This window comes from Peromyscus eremicus, chromosome 1 (assembly GCF_949786415.1).
Source record: "Peromyscus eremicus chromosome 1, PerEre_H2_v1, whole genome shotgun sequence".
Classification (NCBI taxonomy): domain Eukaryota; kingdom Metazoa; phylum Chordata; class Mammalia; order Rodentia; family Cricetidae; genus Peromyscus; species Peromyscus eremicus.
This window is the reverse complement of record NC_081416.1, coordinates 164,701,414-164,721,262: the sequence shown is the minus strand read 5'-3', so window position 1 is coordinate 164,721,262 and position 19,849 is coordinate 164,701,414. Positions and strand designations below refer to the sequence as shown.

General features: G+C 54.0%; 2 protein-coding genes across 5 annotated transcripts; both read left to right on the top strand.

Moving 5' to 3' along the window:
* The first annotated feature begins 1,444 nt into the window (after nucleotides 1-1,444).
* Fbl (fibrillarin) lies at nucleotides 1,445-10,344 on the top strand. The gene is made up of 9 exons (XM_059279295.1): nucleotides 1,445-1,575; nucleotides 5,567-5,758; nucleotides 5,858-5,965; nucleotides 6,058-6,152; nucleotides 6,889-7,059; nucleotides 8,332-8,464; nucleotides 9,376-9,488; nucleotides 9,979-10,124; nucleotides 10,225-10,344. Exons 1-9 carry the CDS (start codon nucleotides 1,566-1,568, stop codon nucleotides 10,247-10,249), a joined length of 993 nt encoding a protein of 330 aa, XP_059135278.1. The 5' UTR covers nucleotides 1,445-1,565; the 3' UTR covers nucleotides 10,250-10,344.
* A 195-nt stretch (nucleotides 10,345-10,539) lies between these two features.
* Dyrk1b (dual specificity tyrosine phosphorylation regulated kinase 1B) lies at nucleotides 10,540-18,642 on the top strand. 4 transcript variants are annotated; one of them, XM_059279273.1, is made up of 12 exons: nucleotides 11,361-11,488; nucleotides 12,572-12,735; nucleotides 13,511-13,630; nucleotides 13,728-13,916; nucleotides 14,214-14,361; nucleotides 15,582-15,868; nucleotides 16,388-16,534; nucleotides 16,616-16,756; nucleotides 17,040-17,075; nucleotides 17,160-17,355; nucleotides 17,702-17,808; nucleotides 17,907-18,642. In XM_059279273.1, exons 1-12 carry the CDS (start codon nucleotides 11,410-11,412, stop codon nucleotides 18,276-18,278), a joined length of 1,986 nt encoding a protein of 661 aa, XP_059135256.1. In that variant the 5' UTR covers nucleotides 11,361-11,409; the 3' UTR covers nucleotides 18,279-18,642. The 4 variants fall into 4 exon arrangements, with proteins under 4 accessions (XP_059135271.1, XP_059135256.1, XP_059135263.1 ...); XM_059279288.1 differs by lacking the exon at nucleotides 11,361-11,488 and adding an exon at nucleotides 10,540-10,706 and having other exon boundaries at nucleotides 17,040-17,355; XM_059279280.1 differs by lacking the exon at nucleotides 17,040-17,075.
* The last annotated feature ends 1,207 nt before the right edge of the window (nucleotides 18,643-19,849 follow it).

Here is a 19,849-nt window from a genome sequence, read left to right as displayed (position 1 = left end):
GGGGAAGGAAGGGGAGGGGAGGGGGAGGGAGAGGGAGAGGGAGAGAGAGGACAGAGAGGCCACATGTAAGCGTTAAAGCATTGTCAGTGTCTATGATAGCCTTTTATAGCAAGAATCCCCTTTAATGCTTATTTTGTCTTTTTTAAAAAACAGGATATTGGAGGCTAGGGTGATCTGTCACCCTGACAAATTCAGCCTTTCCCTGGCACTTGGATGCTTTGAATGAGTGACTACCATCCAAGCAGCCCCATCTTGGGAGCCACCTGATCTGCTGTCACGGCAGCCTGGAAGCTCTTGAATGCTCCACAGACTGACCTCCAGGAAGCTGCACTGCTACAGCCACCACTTAATTCTGAAAGACAACTCCTGCTCGGGAGGCACTATTCTAGCTCTGACTGCTTACATGGACTTTTTGCCATCAGAAGCCTCTGTAAACCTTAGCGGCCACTTCACCTAGGCCAGGGGGTAAACTCTTTCCCTGATAACCTAACAAAAAGTCTGTGATTAGTGCAAATGGTCTTTCGGTTGCCTGGAAGGCTATGCTGTGATGTGGCGGTTGGGACTCTTTTCCTGGAGACCAGGTCGCTCCTGTGCTGCCCCCTGGTGGTGCAACATTAACATGACTGATTTTGATTTTTATGGGTAGAGTGGGCAGAATCCGTGATATGAAGAGGAGGGGCAGACAGCAGAACCAGCTGCAGACCAGCAGTAGCAAGGCCATTGACAGCGGGGCAGTGGACTCAGGGGCAGCTGCAGCAACATTAGGGTGACCGAAGATTTCCAGAAACAAACAGGCCAGGGGTCGGGAGCAGAAGCAGTGAGATGCCTGTTCTTGGGGAAAGAGAGTGAAGGAGGGCTTTTTGAGTGTAAAGGAAAAAAAGAGATAGAAAAGCGAGGTACAACCTGGAGACTGTAAGCGATCCCTAGTTCCGGGCCAGCCTGGGCCTCACTGTGAAACCCTGTCTCAAAATGCAAACAACCTCAACAACAGCAAACAACAAACACAAGGCTGTGCTAGAGAGAAAGCTCAGCTGTAAAGAGTAGTACATCCTGTTCTTGCAGAAGACGCAAGTTCGGGTCCCACACCCACGTAGCAGCTCACAACGGCCTGTAACTCCAGTTCCAAGGGATCCGACTCCCTCTTACGACCTCTGCGGGCACTGCATGCGCGTGGTGCACAGACATACATGCAGGCAAAACACTTCTAAGGATAAAATAAAAATGAGTAAATCTTCGAAAAAATAAAAAATGTGAGTATAATCTCTGATACTTGGAGTGCTTAGCACTCGTGACGGGAGAAGCCGCAGCAGGTTTGCGATTGAATCCTACGCTCCGGGAAACAGACAAGAGCGCAGCAACAAGACAGATCCCACAGAGGCTCCAGACTTCCCGCCCAAGCCGTGCACTTCCGGGGGAGGAGGGCGCGTGTGAGGGGCGGGGTTACGCGCTTCCGTCACGCGCCGTGCGTCGCCGCGCGCATGCGCTCCTTTCCACGTGCGAAAGCCTGAGACTCGTGGAGCAGGGGACTCCGCAGATTGCCGGGGCCGCGCGACCGGGACGCCGTGATGAAGCCAGGTAGAGGCCGCGGCATGGGCAGGAGCGGGGCTCCAGGCGCGGCGGGCGGGGACTGCCGCTGCTCGGGACCCGGGGAATGTGACCGGTGGCTCGGCTCACAGAGACAGGCCTAAAGGCTCGCCGCTCCAGCCCGGCCGGCGCGGCCCTCCTGACCCCGACCCTGAGCTGGGGCTCGGCTCTCTCTCTGCGCGTGCCTTTGAGGGATCCGGCGTGGGTCGTAGATGGAACGGCTCCGGGATTGAGACCTGGAACCCTTCTCCCCGCTCAAGCCTTCCCTGTTACCGCCACCAGCCGCTGTCACCCGCCGTCACCGTTACCTTGATCCTCAACCCGCCTTCCCCGGGGTGGGGAGGAGAGAGGACCTCCGGGTCGGTGATGTGCGGCGCTCGCGTGCGCAGGTTCTCGCTTGTCGCGCTTCCGGGAGGGGCGGGGTCCTAGACGGGGAGAAGTTGGTGATTTGGGGACTAGGGAGTCCCTGCTCTGCGGTGGGAGAAACTTTACAAGCCCGGCCTTAGCAAGGTGGGTGAATAAAAGTGAGTGGGGTTGGTTTGGGTTTGAGTTTTCAGACAGCGTCTCACTATATGACTCTGGCTGGCCTGGAACTCTCTGGAGACCAGGTTGGCCTCGAACTCAGAGACCCACCAGCCTCTCCGCCTCCAGAGTGCTGGGGTGCCACCACGCCTGGCCTGACAAAAATATATTCATGATATTTCCCGCCTTTTTCTGATGAATTCACTGCATGGAGGATGATGGCGAGGGTTCTGGCTTTGACAGAAGCGTCTCATTTCTTTCTTGGATTCTTAATGGATAAGTGCCTTTTTTGGTAATATGTTACTCTGTGCTGTACTCGCCCATGCTTGTCAACCCCAGGGAAGCTGAGGCAGGGTAGATCACGAGTTTGACACCAGTCTGTGCTACAGTAATGATAACATGAGCTTTTCACCGATGCCCAAGGATCAGTTTCCACTATTGCAGGTTTTTGTCTGGTGTGGACAGATGAGAGTCACTGCAGGGGATAGTGACCCAGGGGCTCCCTCCCAATCGTGTTGAATATCTGGGGCTCCCCTGTTCTGGAAATCTGATGAAGTGAAGTAGGGTAGGATTGCTAGTCTGTGCGTTCTGTTGGCATCCTGTGGTCTGTGATTCGCTTTTCCCTCCAACCTTTCTCTACCAAATGAGTGAGAAGTAGGAATTTCTAGCAGTCGAGTCTTCAGTGACAGTTTGAGTCTTGGGAAAGTTGGTTTTTTTTGTTTTTTTGGTTTTTTTTTCCCAAGACAGGGTTTCTCTGCGTAGCTTTGCGCCTGTCCTGGAACTCACTTGGTAGTCCAGGCTGGCCTCAAACTCACAGAGATCCGCCTGGCTCTGCCTCCCGAGTGCTGGGATTAAAGGCGTGCGCCACCACCGCCCGGCGGAAGTTGGTTTTGGTTTTTGGTTCTTTGAGACAGGGTTTCCCTGTGTAGCCCTGGCTGTCCTGGAACTCGCTTTGTAGACCTGGCTGGCCTCGAACTCAGAGATCCGCCTGCCCCGCTCCCCAAAGTGCTGGGATTAATTAAAGGCCTGTGCCACCACGACCAGCTAGGGGAGATTTTTAAGCAGAGGTGTGCTGTAGACTGGTGGGCATGTTTAAGTAAGATCCTTTGTTGTTTCTATGTTTGTGTTTTGAAATGGGATCTTGTATAGCCTAAGGCTGGCCTCAAACTCATCCTCACAAATGGTGGGAGTGCGGACATGTGATACCTCACCCTCCTGGAGTTGGTAGTTTTGAGGTGGGAAGGCTTGGAGGGAAGCAGATTATATGTGGACATGGAGTCTTTCTGTTCATTTTCCTGAAATAGACTGAGATACATGTTGAGTATCTGGGACTGAGAGTTGGCACTCCGGCCCACTGCTCCCCGTGAAGATACCCACAGCTTGCCAGGCCTCTGTTCTGTCAGGCCCTAGCTAGCAGCTTCTCCTAAGTACTCTTGTGTATACAAAGTCATTTCATTTTACAACTGACTCCCATGTACCTTCCCTACCTTAGGGTCCTGAATGACAATGGCATGACCATCTTCCTGTATGAGCTACAAGAGGAGGAACCAGGACTCCCCATCACCATCCTCTTCTGGATGAAAAGGATGGTTTTCTAGTGGTTTCTCTGTGAGAGAGGGACCTGAGGCCTTGAGTCAGCAGGGCTGCGAATATGGCCAGACACTTGCTGATGTTTATTGAACTTCCTGTTGTGCCTGGTGATGGGATGTTGCACTAACCAGAATAATTACAAATCATTGTGCACTTGGAACTTGTGGGGGCCAGGGAGAGTGCCAGTACTAGATGCAATATGATGAGAGTCTGTACCACTTAGTCAGAAGCCCAAGTGCAGTGGGGCACAGGGGTACCATGCCCTTTACATTCTTGTGGGAAATTAAAAAAAGAAAAGAAAGTCCTCAGAGGTTTTGGGTTTTTTTGTTGTTGTTGTTGTTGTTTGTTGTTGTTTTGTTGTTGTTGTTGTTGTTTCAAGACGAGGTTTCTCTGTGTAGCCCTGGCTGTCCTGGAACTCACTCTGTAGACCAGGCTGGCCTGAACTCACAGAGATTCGCCTGCCTCTGGAGTGCTGGGATTAAAGGTGTGTGCCATCACGCCTGGCTCGGAGATTCTTTGTAAAGAAAAGTATTCTGATTTTCTTGTGGATTGTGAAGAGGGACGTTGAAAGCAGCAGGATGGGATCTCTTATAAGGCTTGGGAATGTTTTCGAGTTTTGAAGATGAAACTGTTAAATACCATTAAAAATACTTTTAGGGTGGCATACTTCTTTAATCCCAGCACTTGAGAGGCGGGGGCAGGTGGATCTCTTGAGTTTGAAGCCAGCCTGGTGTGCATAGCTCCAGGTTAGTCAGGGATCCATAGTGATGAAACCTCGTCTCAAAAACAGAAGAATTGATTGAAGCTGTCGATAGGATGTAGTCTCGGGGTACCTTGACAAAAATTAAGCAGATTTATATCTGACATTTTACATCAAGTGAGATCATTTTAAGCCAACACTAATCTTCAAACTATGTTTTCAGATCAACTCTTGTGCCCCCGCCCATAGTACTCAAAACGTTTTTTAAACCATCATAGAAAAGCTAAATATCGACCCAGCAACAGCATCAGACGTCTGTTAGTCCTGGGAATTGTTGGCTGCTGAGTGGACAGTGTTGCTTCACCCTGGGGTCTTCTGTCTCCACCTCCTGGGATGCTGGAATCACAGGCCTGTCCTATGCCTGATTTACAATGAGCTCTGACCTGCCCATCTAGATCATTGCCCATCCTTAAATTTGGGGATTTTTTTTTTTTTTTTTTACTTTTCCCACTTTTCCCCCTGTGCTGCTGGGAGGGATGTTACAGTCTTGAAAGAAGGGAAATGAGGGGATCTTGAAGATTCTGGGAGGGCAGCGGAGATCCTGTTGCTCTAATCCCATGGATGTGCAGGGCTCACTGATACTAAGGATAAAATGAGTTCCATGAATCTGCTGTCCCACCAAGAAAACCAGAATATTTGCATTCCATCTCATCCCTAACCAGTTAGTCTGTGGCATGCTTTGCTTTTAGTGGTCCCTTGCCATATGCTTCATAAGAAGGCTATGATGGCAGGCCCAGAGGGGCAGACCTGTAACCCAGCACTTGGGAGGTGGCATCAGGAGCTACATAGTAATTCGGGGTATTTCAAAAAGGCAGTGTGTGTCATTGGGTGTAGTTTTCTAGGAGTACGTTTCTTCACTTTGGGGAGGCTCTGGTTTGTTTATCCAAACTACACAACTGAGGGTCATTTTCATTGTTGATTGGTGTTACTCCTTTTGTGTGTCCCTTCTGCTGATGGGACATTGGGTGGGCTTGGTGAGCATTATTGACTGCAGTGGACATTTCTGCCTCGGATCACACAGCCGATTTCTCACTTTTGTAAAAATGCCAGGTAAGGTTAGTTTAAACTTAAGCTTCATTGCCCTGGTCCCTGTTTCTGTTTCTACTACAGGTTTCAGCCCCCGTGGGGGCGGCTTTGGTGGCAGAGGCGGCTTTGGTGACAGAGGCGGTAGAGGAGGAGGACGAGGCGGACGAGGAGGCTTTGGCGGGGGACGAGGAGGCTTTGGTGGAGGTGGAGGTCGAGGTCGAGGTGGAGGTGGAGGCTTCAGGGGACGAGGAGGTGGAGGAGGAGGAGGTGGACGAGGTGAGTGAGGTTGACATGGGGAGGTGGAGCAGGCGCTCAGAGGGTACAGGGAGGGGAGAGGCGGGGACCTCCCTCTCCACCTGCAGCTTTCTCTTGCAGGTGGAGGCTTCCAGTCTGGGGGCGGCCGGGGTCGAGGCGGTGGCCGGGGAGGCAAAAGAGGCAACCAGTCAGGGAAGAATGTCATGGTGGAACCGCATCGGCATGAAGGTGAGTGTGGTGGGTGGGGATGCAGGTGAATCTGGAAGTGGACCATGGCCACACTGAGTCCTCAGCCACACTCTGCTCTGCTCCCTCACCAGGCGTCTTTATCTGTCGTGGAAAGGAGGATGCCCTTGTCACAAAGAATCTGGTCCCTGGAGAATCTGTATATGGGGAGAAGAGAGTCTCTATTTCAGTGAGTCCAAAGTACCAGCCCCAGCCGATAGTGTCACCTGCGGTTCAGTGTTGCTGTTGCGTCCAACACGTGACAGCCAGGGGTGTTAATGCATAAGTCAAGCCATGCACACTGTTCATGTGCCTTGGGACTCTCTGCCCGCTGTAGCCTTAGAGATGCTGCCAGTCTCAGCTCCGCCTCCCAATTCCCTGGCCTTGCCCCATTGTTTCCCAGCTCCATAGCGCACCGGTTTCTTATCCTCTGTCACATCACCCTACTTCTCTAAAGCAGTCCTCACAGCCCCAGCCCTAGCTCTCCCGTGTCCTCTTCTCTGCGGCTAGCCATAGCCCTTCCCGGTCCATTTTCTCCTTTCACAGCTTCCTTGCTCTGTTCTGGTTTCACATCCTCTCCTGGCTTGGTCTCTATAGCCTGTCACCATCTCCTGAACCAGTTTGTATGTTAGTTCAGTTTGTACTTAGCACTCCCGGCAGGGTCCATGTCCTGCTCACTGTTGTCTCTAGCACCTGACACAGGAGCTAGCACAGGAAGTAACGCCTAGTACCCAGGTTCACCTCTATCCACTGTCTGTTCTCCATGAGATGGCAGGGTGCCTTCTGTCCTGGTCCCTGCTGTACACCTGCATTCGGTTTCTTATACAGTGATTGGAACACTGTTTCTTTTGAGGTCCTAGCATTATGGAGAGTGGAATCCTGCACAAGAACCCAGCACTGACTTCTCTTCTCATCTCTTCTGTCAGGAGGGAGATGACAAAATTGAGTACCGAGCCTGGAACCCCTTCCGTTCCAAGCTGGCAGCAGCAATCCTGGGGGGCGTAGACCAGATCCACATCAAGCCAGGGGCGAAGGTGCTCTACCTTGGGGCAGCCTCAGGCACCACCGTCTCTCATGTCTCTGATATTGTTGGCCCGGTGAGTAGACAGGTGTGGGGATGGAGGGGACTAGGCCTGGCCGTTTACCTGCACTGTGTGTTGTATAGCCAGGTTCATCCTCCACTCTGTGAGAGCGACAGCTTGAGGCAGAGTTCCTTAAAACTGCTCCCGGATTCTGGATTGTAAGAGTTGTGAGCGTGGGAGTGTGGCCAGTGTTAAAATGACCCGGAGCTGGGAGCATAGAGACTAAATGAACTGTTTTGGTTGCCCTCTTGAAAAATGTATGTCCCAGGGCTGGAAGGGTGGCTTAGTCACTAAAGTGCTTGTCACACAAGCATGATGACCTGATTTTGATCCTCGGAATTCACTTAAAAAGCCAGGTGTGGTGATGTGCCCTTGTAGTAACAGTACTAGGGGCAGCAACAAGCCGATCTCTAGGGCTTGCTGATCCATTAGGGAGTGGTTTAATGAATAAGCTCCACACCAGTGAGAGACCTTTCTCAGAAGTAGGATGTATGGGGTTCCTGAAGAAGAACACCTGCCATTGTCCTCTGGCTTCCACATACATACACAGAATATTCATGTCCCCCAAATATAGTTTTCTGTGCCCCTCCCCATATTGGCGGTTGAACCTAGGGCCTCTTGAATGCTAGGCACATAGGCTGCCACTGAGCTACATCCGCAGCCCTTGGATTCTACTGGGGGGCTTGTGTTTCTGTGTGGCAATACTGGTTCCTGATGCAGAGAGCACCTGGTTCTTGGGTATTCCACTTCATAACCTCTTGCTGGTGGCTGAAGTATAGAGTGTTTAATTTGGTGGGTGAAAACCCTGTGCATAGCCAGCTATGAAAGCACACACATTTGTGGTCCCAGCCTAAGCTACGTAGTTAGACCTCGTCTAAATACAAACAGCAACAAAACTGAAGACTTCTGTAGGTATTTAATATTGTGTGGCATCAGTGAGACACCTGAGCTCTTTGAACCAGGGCTTAACATTATGGAGAATAAGATTGTTTTGAAAATTAAATGTTTCCTGAGTGTTGGCCCATTGCAAATGCTGTTGGCTCTGTCCTTTTGGGCTCTTGGGTCAGATAAATTAGGATCTTGTAGCTTTGTTGGTGGTGAATAACCATGGCAGGTGACTTCTCATCTCCAGGCCCATTTATTCATCTGGACTGTGGACATAATGACAGTTACTCAATTTGGGTTGGATTGAGGGTCCGAGGGCCTGCTACAAGAGGCACGTGAGCTCAGTTTTGGCAACCATGGTGGAGAGCAAGTGCGTGCTCATCACTGTCGGGTTTATTTTAGGATGGTCTGGTCTATGCAGTTGAATTCTCCCACCGTTCTGGCCGTGACCTCATCAACTTGGCCAAGAAGAGGACCAACATTATTCCTGTGATTGAAGATGCTCGGCATCCACACAAATACCGCATGCTTATCGGTGAGGGGCCTGGGGGCAGCCCAGGGAAGGCAGGCTAAGCACTGCATGTTTCCCAGGAGAGGCCAAGGGAGCCTCATAGCAGATGGAGTTAGAGTGAGGAGCTGCGGGTGGAGATGGTGTCTGCTCATCTGACCTCCTTCCCTGAGTCCCATGCACTTGGGCTCCTCTCTACACGCTGCTCTTTTACACCGCCCTGGTTTGTGTTCTTTATATTATCTGATGACATTCCAGCCCTGAACACAGCAAGTATGACCCATTAGCTTTGTTTTTTTTAAACTCCTCAAAGGTCTAGTATAAAAGTGGAAAGCCTCATGAACTCCCCCAGAGGTACTTGATACTTGGCATCTGCTTTTCCAAATTCTTAAAGGATGTTTTCATTCCATCCCTTTTGTTTATGTGTTAATGTTTTAAATCATACTGCCTAAAAACATCACCTTTTCTTTTTTTTTTTTTTTTTTTTTTTTTTTTGAGGGGGTTATTGTTTTCTTTTTTCTTTGCATTTTCTCGGTTTACTTGGCCCCTTTCTGGTCCTTTTCCTCATTTGACAGCCCTGCCCACGTCTTGCCTTTAACTGCTCGCCTTTACTTGTCTTTTTGATGACATGTCTGTCTCCCCCCAGACCCGGGAGCATCTCGAGGGCAGGGTCTGACTCGTCTCTGTGTCCCCCACGCCCAGCCCAGGGCTGGCCACAGAGTAGGTGGCAACCATGTTTACAAGAGGAGTGGATGAGTGATGTGACTGGGTTCTGGCCCCACCTCTGGGGCACTTTGGAGGGAGGGTATGTGGTGGGGAGTGAGACTGGAGGCAGGAGACTCCCAGGAACCTGGTGGTGACAGAGCACAGGCCCCCATTGGGAGGCTCTGGGAAGTTCCCCGGTGGCTTCTGCTTGTAACTGCTGCCTTTTCCCCTAGCAATGGTGGATGTGATCTTTGCTGATGTGGCGCAACCAGACCAAACCCGGATTGTGGCCCTGAATGCCCACACCTTCCTGCGGAATGGAGGACACTTTGTGATTTCCATTAAGGTATGAGGCTTGGAATGTAAGGTGGGGTGACAACTGAGTGTGGTGGGTGAGTGCTTGATCTCGTGCCTGAACGTGTTACTTAGTCTAGTTGACTCAGTTTATTCATTTATTAGGCCACTTTTAAGGGTTGAAGTAAAAATTGATACACGTAAAGTGTTTAGAACAGATTCTTATATAAATATTAAATAAGTGCAAGGTGTATTTTTCAAAACATTTTAATTTGAAATCCAAAAATTCCCAGGCATTTTCACCATGTTCAAAATTAGCTAGTCTGTTTGCTGCATTTGTTCTATTGTTCCCAGCACATGAAAGAAAATTCCTGAGGTAAAAAAAACACTGCCTTAGATAATTAGAACATCCTGTTTTCAGTCCAAGCCAAATTAAAACTTCTGTAATGGAGTTTTATAATTGCGAAACCCTGGACTCCAAACTTCTAATGTACTTGTAGCTTAAAACAACGCACAGACTTCGAGTCATTTCTCCTCTGTAGGCCAACTGCATTGATTCCACGGCCTCAGCAGAAGCTGTGTTTGCATCCGAAGTGAAGAAGATGCAGCAAGAGAACATGAAGCCCCAGGAGCAGTTGACGCTAGAGCCCTACGAACGGGACCACGCTGTGGTTGTAGGTGTGTACAGGTAAGTACCAGGATAGACCTCTCCCTTACTGCAGTCTGAGCTCCCTAGACCTGGGGAGCCAAAAATGGTGACAACTCGACTCCCTCTGATTTCCTCACAGGCCACCTCCCAAGGCGAAGAACTGAAACCCAGAGCTGTCCGGATTGGAAGAAATGTGTGTTGCTACTGTTGCACGTGTAGTTTTTTTTCTATTAAAAGACTCAACTGTCGCTCCTGTCTGGTGCTGTTTGCTCAGTGGCCGAAAGACGCATGCGCCCTTGACCAACTTTATGTGCGCTTGGTGGGGGGTGCCTTGGAAAGTTTCATCCGGTCACATGGTGCATGCTCCATTGATGGCTGCTACGCATGTGCGCGGCTCCGCGCCCTTAAGGCGCAGGCGCACAGTACTCCCTTAAGTCACGTGAGCGGTGTGGGGGCGGAGCCGGGACAGGGGGGCCGGTTTGTTGTGGTCGCCATTTTGCTGGTTGCATTACTGGGTAATCGGGGCCCTGGCTCGCCGCGTCCACCGGACACCCTCAGCCAGTGGGCAGGTCTGAGCTCGGACTCCCCGAGCAGTTTGAGTCCCCTTACCCACGCCCTCAGGTAACGGTATGGCGACGGGCGGGGCGGCACGCTTGGGTGGAGGGCAAGCCGGGATCCGCCCTGCCGTCCCCGCGAGACTTAGCAAGGCAAAGGAGGGGGCTTCGGGCCGGTGCAGCGGAGCCCGGCTATTTACAGCTGGATTTCTGGAAGGGGCTGAGCCCGAGGGAGCCTTCTTGAAAGGGAGTCTGGGAGGGGGCAGCCCGGCCCCACTCCCGCCCTTTGTTTGGGCTCGGCTGCGCTGGCCGCTTCACTGTCGCCTAGCAACAGCTGCCCTGAGTGCTGGTTGGTTAAGCTCTTGGCAGCAACAGCCAATGGCGCGGTTGTTGCCATGGGAGGTGCGGCCTGCCGGGCTCAGTTGGGCCCCGCCCGCCGGGACTCCACCGGCCGGGGCGGGCCTGCCGGGTGGGGGGCGGGACGCCAGGGTCCCTGGGGGCGGGTGGCCACGCGGGGCGGGGCTGGGCCGCAGGGCGAGGGTTAACCCGCCCCTCCCCCGTCCACCTGCTGTCCCCTTCCCCCGCGTGCCCCGGTCTGACCCTCGTCCCCTCCTCTCCCCGCCCCCCTGGCGGCGGCGGCGGCGGTGGCGGCGGCTGCTGTTGTCACCCACCGGGCCGCCTGTCCCGCTTGCCCTCACCGCTGCGGGGCTGGCCAGGCCAGGCCGGGGACAGGCGGCCACCTTCTCATCACCGCCGCCGCCGCCACCACCATGCTGGCCGTTCGCCCACCGCACTGGGGGCCCCATCGCTCCCCAGCCCCCCGTGGGCCCAGCGCCAGCCCTGACCCGGGTAGGGGTGGGAGCTGGGAGAGCCGGTCCTAGTGTGGGAGGGAAGGGCCGGGGAAGAGGTTGTTTGTCCGTGAAGCCCCAGTAAAGGGGACCTGGAGTAGCGAGGCATAGGACAGAAGGGATCTGACATGGGGGAGGCTCTTAGGGGGGAGATTTTATTCTAGAGGACACTTTGAGAGAGCGAAGTCTCGTGTTATTTAGGGATTTGGCTATTGGGCCCTTCTAGGAATAGGCTCAATTGTGGAATGACCCGGTTTAGAAATATTGGATAGAGGGGACAGCAAGGATCCCAGTGTAAGGGAGAAAAAGACAGTGACTCTTAAACTGTTGAGAAATGACACATTCCTCTTATTTTCCTTAGGAGTAGGGGTCTTGGAGTAATGGGAAAATCCTAGTGGGATAAATATAGACTACTTAGAAAAAGGTCTGGGAGCAGTCTTGGTAGGGTGTAGAGTCGGTCCTAGGGGAAAGTGTGCCTTGGTGGTTGAGACACCCATAGCACTCACACAGAAAGGAGTTCTCAGATAACCTTGATTTTGCTGGGAGGTCCACAAGGACTGCTACGGTGTGAGGGACCCTGGAGTTCTCTAGAGTGGAAAGAACTAGAGGGTGGACCAGATTTGAAATGGGACCCTCAGTGTGGCCCAGAAGATACTGATGTTGAGGGAAGACCATGTGAGGGCGGGGCTTTATCTGAAGGACTCGGGATGGGCACCAGCAGAAATTCAAAGAAAAGATGAATTCTACTGCCCAGACTCTACATGGTTTCTGTCTTCTCTTTTGCTCTCCTGATTGCTGGCCTTTTTCTGTCCTTCTCGCCCTTGTCTTGTACCCACTCTCCCCCACCCTTGTCTGGCTCTAACCATTCCCCTTTACGTTTTCTCATGTTGCCTCCTTTATTTGGCCGATCATTTGTTGAGGAACACTGCTATGCCAACCCACTTGCCACTTGTCTCTGTCCCCTCTGCATTGCTACCTGGTGCCCCCCTGCCCTGCCCTCTTCTTCATGCCCACCTCTTTGCTTGGCCCTGACCTGCATACCCTCTTGTTCCATGTTGTCTCCCTACTTCCTACCTGTTCTCAGGTCTCAGCGGCGGTGGCAGCCGAGGTGCAGGATGCGAGAAGGCGCCCCCCGGCCGGGCTCCCGCTCCAGGCCTCACACCCCTGCGGCCCTCTGAGCCCACCATGGCCGTCCCACCAGGCCATGGTCCCTTCTCTGGCTTTCCAGGGCCCCAGGAACACACACAGGTAGGCATTCAGCTGGCTTTCTCATCTGCCTGGGGATAGAAAGAGACGAGGATAAAAGGGTCTCCAGACAGCAGCATGATTGTTGGAAGATCTCTGAGGATGTTGGAGGCCTCCTGATACTGGAAGTTTCAGGTGGAGTTTGGGAAGTCCACACTTACTCCTGCTATGAGGACTGAATTACTGAGCTTCTCCATGGCCCTTCATCTCTCACAGAGTGGTGTGGAGGGTTAAGCAAATTAGGTGTAATGTTTGTCAGGCTCAGAACTGTTACCGGCACACAAGAGACCAGAACACAGTCTTAGTGTCCACAGCAAGACAGAGGTCTGGAGGGTAGTGGGAAACCCAAGAAATCTAGCCCCAATCCAAGAGCTTTAGGAACTGGGCACACTCATTTGAGGGTGAGGACATGGAGATACAGGGAATTCATCAGTGGCCTGGTTCCCAAAAATGGTGGTCTCCGGGTGCAAAGAACTCAGGTTTCTCATTCATGTGTTCACTGAGGTTCAGAAGGGAGTAAAGATAGAGAGCAAACGAGCTAACCAGGGGCTGGGTGGAAGGTCAGAGGTAAACCATTCTCTTCATCACGCAATGAACAGATATCTGGGGAACCCCAATGTGTGACAGGCCCTACAGGATGGAATCTCTCCTTGGGGAGCTTCTGCTTTTGTGGAGAGCTGGGCAAATGTGGGCACTGTCACATAGCCATCAGCTTTACCGTTCTCCCTGGAGGTTGGAGATGAAGGCCTGTGCCCAGTGTCTGCCCTCTGCACCACAGGTATTGCCTGATGTGCGGCTACTGCCTCGGAGACTGCCCCTGGCCTTCCGGGACGCGACCTCCGCCCCCCTGCGCAAGCTCTCAGTGGACCTCATCAAGACCTACAAGCACATCAATGAGGTGGGTGGGGAATGGGATTCCCTGGCTGGGTGCTGGAAAGGGCCCTGGCTGCTTGCCTGGGTCACTCAAGGGTCCGGTTTCCTGGCTGCCTGAGCAGGTATACTATGCGAAGAAGAAACGGCGGGCCCAACAGGCGCCACCCCAGGACTCGAGCACCAAAAAGGAGAAGAAGGTCCTGAACCACGGTTATGACGACGACAACCACGACTACATTGTGCGCAGTGGCGAGCGCTGGCTAGAGCGCTATGAGATTGACTCTCTTATTGGCAAAGGCTCCTTTGGCCAGGTGTGGGACTCCCCCACTCATCCAGTGCCTGGGTGCAGACAACCACTAACCTTACCCACATTCCCTCCACCCTAGTGGTTCACTTGCTGCAAGTCCTGTCCTGGGCCAGTCACTCAAGCCACTTAGTTCCCCTGTCTCAGTTTCTGTAAAAGTATAAATAACAAGACTCCACACAAGGGAACTGTGGTATTTTGTATCCAGTACAAGGGATGTGAGTGCTGGGCTGTGAGTTGTTAGTTGGAAAGGTGTGGCTGGTGGGCTTCCCACCTCCCAAGGTAACACTCCATGTCTTGACAGGTGGTAAAAGCCTATGATCACCAGACCCAGGAGCTGGTGGCCATCAAGATCATCAAGAACAAGAAGGCCTTCCTGAACCAGGCCCAGATTGAGCTGCGGCTGCTGGAGCTGATGAACCAGCACGACACAGAGATGAAGTACTACATAGGTGAGGCCTGGGCCTGAGTGAGTGCAGGGTGCCATGGTAGAGCCAGAGCTAGTAAGGGTCTTCAGGCTTCTCGGCCTCAGTGCATCTCTTGCGGTAGTCAGGATTTTTCTTCTCTGCTTACTTGATTAGCATTGGTCAGTGTTCATCCAGAGCTCACTAAGGGCCAGGCTCTGTTGCAAACTTGACATTAATTACCTCACCCCAGCCCCGTAAGGAACAGGACAGTTTTGTGCACGTGTTGGAGATAGGAAACTGAGGCACTCAGTGGTGTCATGTACATAAGGTGGCAGTTTATACACAACAGGATTAGTAATTTGAGAAGCACTGGCCTCTGGAACTCTGACTCTCGATGTGTCCCAGTCTTCAGTTCCTCTGGAAAGGGACTGACAGACTCTTAAAAGGACAGCCAGTGTCCCTTGCCACAAAGATAGACACAGCTAAAAGGAAAGCAGCTTCATTTGTCAATTCGGTGGTGGTAGTACTTACTTGGGGTTTTGTTTGGCCATACTGGGGGTCAAACCCAGTGCTTCATATATAGGCAAGCACTTCACCCCAGGACTACATCCCCGGACCTCTATTAGTTATTGTGAGATGGAGTTTCACTAAAGTCATCCAAATGAGCCTTGAGCTTAGACTCTCCCTGTATCTGCATCTGAAGACCTTGGTCTCCATGCCTGCCCCTCCCGCCCCCCAGGGCCTAGCTCAGTGTTATAAAGGGAGATGAGGAGGCATGGAATCTTCTGAAGCTCTAGGAGAAGGTGATGGTGCATTTTATTAACCTTTGCAGTGCTGGAGGCTTGAACCTAGGACCTTGTACTTGCTAGGCAAACGTGCTACCACCCTTTGGCCATCCCTTACCCTAGGCTAATGTAACCCCAAGGTTATACCACCCTTTGTTTTGTTTTGTTTTGTTTTGTTTCCCTGATTTCAGGCTTCACTATGTACCAAGCTGGCCCTGAACTCATCCTCCTCTGCCTTAGCTTCCCAAATGCTGGGATTACGAAGTCATGCTTACTATTCCCTGCTGGCAGAAACCTTCCTTTTGGTAACAGTTGGAAGGTTTGAGAGCCTCGAGAATTAGCATGCTTTGGGAGTCCACTGAGTCCAGTGCACAAACGCCTGAGGGCTCACTGCAGTCTAGCAGAGGTGGTTACTATGTGGCCCCCAGGCTGTCTGCCCTGTCAGTCTGTTTCTGATCTGCTGCCTGCTGTCCCCCACAGTGCACCTGAAGCGGCACTTCATGTTCCGGAATCATCTGTGCCTGGTGTTTGAGCTGCTGTCCTACAACCTGTACGACCTCCTGCGCAACACACACTTCCGAGGGGTCTCACTGAACCTGACTCGGAAGCTGGCGCAGCAGCTCTGCACAGCGCTGCTCTTTCTGGCCACTCCCGAGCTCAGCATCATCCACTGCGACCTCAAGCCTGAGAACATCCTGCTCTGCAATCCTAAGCGCAGTGCTATCAAGATCGTGGACTTTGGCAGCTCCTGCCAGCTTGGCCAGAGGGTGCGGCTCTGACTCTGGGCAGGGCCGGTGTCTTGAGTGGGACGGGGTAGATCGCCTTCGTTTTGGCCCTGGAAGCTGATGCCTGAGATGACACTGGGCATAGGGAGCCCCGGGCGGGGCCTGGAAGGAGGGGGTCAGAGATGAAGGGGGCCGAGGAGACCCGGAGGGGCAGGCAGCTTCTCGGAGTAGTGGAGTTGAGGGCTGAGCCTGAGCTCTGCTTTGCTGGCTTGTGCTCTTGAGGGCACAGGCCTCTTGTGAGCAGGTCGCGGGGTTACACTGCTGTAGTTCAGTATGGGATGGCCAGCCTCTCTTAAACAGAAGGGACCAGAGCTGGGAATGGAGACAGTTACAGCAGGCCAGAGACTGGAAGCCGATGAGCGAGACAGTGACTGCTTTGTGCAGCCTTGCTGAGAACCTCGGGGCTCCATCCTGTTCTCAAGCAGGGGCTTGTCTTCAGCTGCGTGGTCCAGTGGAACCAGCAGGGGAGCTAGTGCCCTGACTACTGTCCCCTCCCCCCAGATCTACCAGTATATCCAGAGCCGCTTTTACCGCTCACCCGAGGTGCTCCTAGGCACACCCTATGACCTGGCCATCGACATGTGGTCCCTGGGCTGCATCCTTGTGGAAATGCACACCGGAGAGCCCCTCTTCAGCGGCTCCAATGAGGTGTGCCCCTGGAAGGGGTGTGCTGGAGGTGGAGGGGTGGAGCCTGGCCGCCCGGCGCCCCTGACCGCCGCCTGCCCGCAGGTGGACCAGATGAGCCGAATTGTCGAGGTGTTGGGCATTCCGCCCGCGCCCATGCTGGAACAGGCACCCAAGGCTCGCAAGTACTTTGAGCGGCTGCCTGGGGGTGGCTGGACCCTACGAAGGACAAAGGAACTCAGGAAGGTGCGGCCCCTGCCCTGTGCCACTTCTCCCTCCCTGGGTGGCCCCTCACTCACACTTGGGGCTCCCCTCTCCCCGTGTCTTTCCCTGTCTTTCTCTCCCCCTTGTCTGTCTTTCCCTTCCTCCCCTGCCCACCCCATCACCTACCGTCCTACCCCACAGCTCTTGTTAGCTTCTCTCTTCCTCTTCCTCTTTTGTGCCTCTGTTTCCCCGTGTGTGTTTCCCTGCCCCTCCTGCCCACTGACGGCCACTCTCTTGCCCCCCCTCCGACCCCCTTCCCTGCCAGGATTACCAGGGCCCCGGGACACGGCGGCTGCAGGAGGTGCTGGGCGTGCAGACGGGCGGGCCCGGGGGCCGGCGGGCGGGGGAGCCGGGCCACAGCCCCGCCGACTACCTCCGCTTCCAGGACCTGGTGCTGCGCATGCTGGAGTATGAGCCCGCCGCCCGCATCAGCCCGCTGGGCGCTCTGCAGCACGGCTTCTTCCGCCGCACGGCCGACGAGGCCACCAACACGGGCCCGGCAGGCAGCAGTGCCTCCACCTCGCCGGCGGCCCTCGACACCTGCCCCTCCTCCAGCACCGCCAGCTCCATCTCCAGCTCTGGTGGGTGCCCAGTGTCAGATGTGTGCTGCAGGGAGATGTGTGCCTGGGAGACCTCGCCAGGGGGCCTCTGTCTTAGGGCCTTAGAGCTTCCAGATTCTGAGCTCCAGGATGAGGTGGGGTGGGACAGTCCCACGGGACCAACAGGAGCTCCGAATCAAGGCTTGAGATTCGGCCCCTAAAACTGACTCTAGCCTCCCACACAACTCTGACCGTAGATTTCAAAATTGGGCTGTTAGAGCCTTCACACGGGCTCTGGTCTCAAAATGCGACCTTGGGGTCTAGGTGTCGAACAGGCTCCCTGCGTCTTATCAGCTCCGCCCTCTTTTCTTCTTCCCTGTGCTTCCAGGGGGCTCCAGTGGCTCCTCCAGTGACAACAGGGCCTACCGCTACAGCAACCGATATTGTGGGGGGCCCGGGCCCCCCATCACCGACTGTGAGATGAACAGCCCCCAGGTACTGAAGCTGTGAGGCCTTGGAGGTGCGTGGCAGGTCCTTGGAACTTCAGGATCTCAACTCGTACCAATTCCTTTGGGTTTTGTTTTGTTTCTTAGGTGATACCCTCCCAGCCTCTGCGCCCTTGGGCAGGGGGTGATGTGCCCCACAAGACACATCAAGCCCCTACCTCTGCCTCGACATTGCCAGGGACTGGGGCCCACTTACCCCCCCAACCCCGATGCCTTGGACGTCCCCCATCACCAACATCACCACCACCCCCGGAGCTGATGGATGTGAGCCTGGTGGGCAGCCCTCCAGACTGCTCCCCACCTCATCTGGCACCTGCCCCCCAGCACCCGGCTGCCTCAGCCCTCCGGACTCGGATGACGGGAGGTCGACCACCTCTCCCACCCCCTGATGACCCTGCCACTCTGGGGCCTCGCCTGGGCCTCCATGGCGTACCCCAGAGCACAGCAGCCAGCTCATGACCCTGCCCCTCCCTGGGGCCCCTCCTGAAGCCATACCCCCCCATCTGGGGGCCCTGGGCTCCCATCCTCATCTCTCCCCTTGACTGGACTTGCTGCTACCCAGCTGGGGTGGGTGAGGCCTGCACTGATTGGGGCCCAGGGCAGGGGGTAGAGGGAGAGGGGTTTTGGCCACACCCTCCCCACTAAGACTGGACCCTTGGCCCCCTCTCCCCCCTTGTTTTCTATTTATTGTACCAAAGACAGTGGTGGTCCGGTAGAGGGGAGATTTCCCCTCACCCTAGGGCCCTAGGAGGGGGTGGGGGCAGGTAGGGGGAGATGGCCTTGCTCCTCCTTGCTGTACCCCCCAGTAAAGAGCTTTCTCACATGCCTGCCTGAGCGTTTGCAGGGCCTTGGCTCCCTCTTCTGACCCTCAGAGGCATGGTGGGGAAGGTTGTGTGGGGAAGGGATGCTTTGTGGTGTGGGTATATCCCTCCTGGGGACATCATACTTCTTGGTGCAGGCATGGGGCAGCGGGAGGAGGTTGGCGGGCTGTAGAACCATAGATACATCCTGGGTGCAAAATCCTGGCCCACATTTGCCTTTTCCGGGGTAAAAATCCCCCCTTCTGGCCTGTTGCTGGGAATTGTAATGCTCTGCCCTCATCTGTCAGGGCTCACATAGAGTCCACCCAGGAGAGGCTTTTTGTATCAGGCAGGCACCCAGTAGGCTCTGGATGTACTCGACAGGCCTTCCTTGGTACTATCCAGACAGGCAATGGGGACAGATTTTACCCCACCTGTGTCCAGCCCCATTCTGGAGTCATTGCAGAATATTGAGATTCTCGGGCAAAAAGACGCTCCCTGACTTCCAGGTAAGTGGTTTTTGTTTCATGGCAATTTGGAAAACAGCTGTCTCCCAAACAGCCTTGCAAAGAACCACCTGGTTCAAACTGTTTAAGAGTGCTCACAACGGGCGGGCGCGGTGACTCCTGGGAGATGGAGTTCTACAAGGCCTGCTCTTAGCTCGCTTTTCTTGGGGAACTACAAAGCCCAGAAGTCTCTGCGCATATAACTGGGGACTGTTCAATGAGCTTTCTGGTACTAGGGCCCGGATGTTGGCGGGCCAGTAGGACGGGTGGTGATTGGATGATGTGTGGGGGCGGGGGGAGTAGTCAACCCGCCTTGCAGGGCCTGGGCGGGGCAGTGGAGGGCATTTGGCAGAGGCCGCGGTGAGCAAGTTCCTGGTCACTTGTGGGTTACTGGTGACGGTGATCATTTTGAGAATGCCAGTTAAGATTTATCGGGGATCTTTGGATATCTAGGAAGCCGGACTTTTTTGAAGATACTGAGGCACAATGAGAGGAACGTGCACAGCCAGTTTTTCTGAAGTATGGAAGTGGCTTGTGGCAGGCCCCTAGGCAAGAGCTGTGTCTAGGGAATAACAGGGCAGGGGCGGTGCTGAGGTGGCCAGGAAAGGACAGGTAAGCTTTCCAGACAGCTGAGTTAACGGGCTGAGTGGACGGATGAGGTAGAGAGGAGCAGATAGAGTACCCCATGCCCCATTGACAGTCTCGGTCTTGTTGGGGTTTTTTG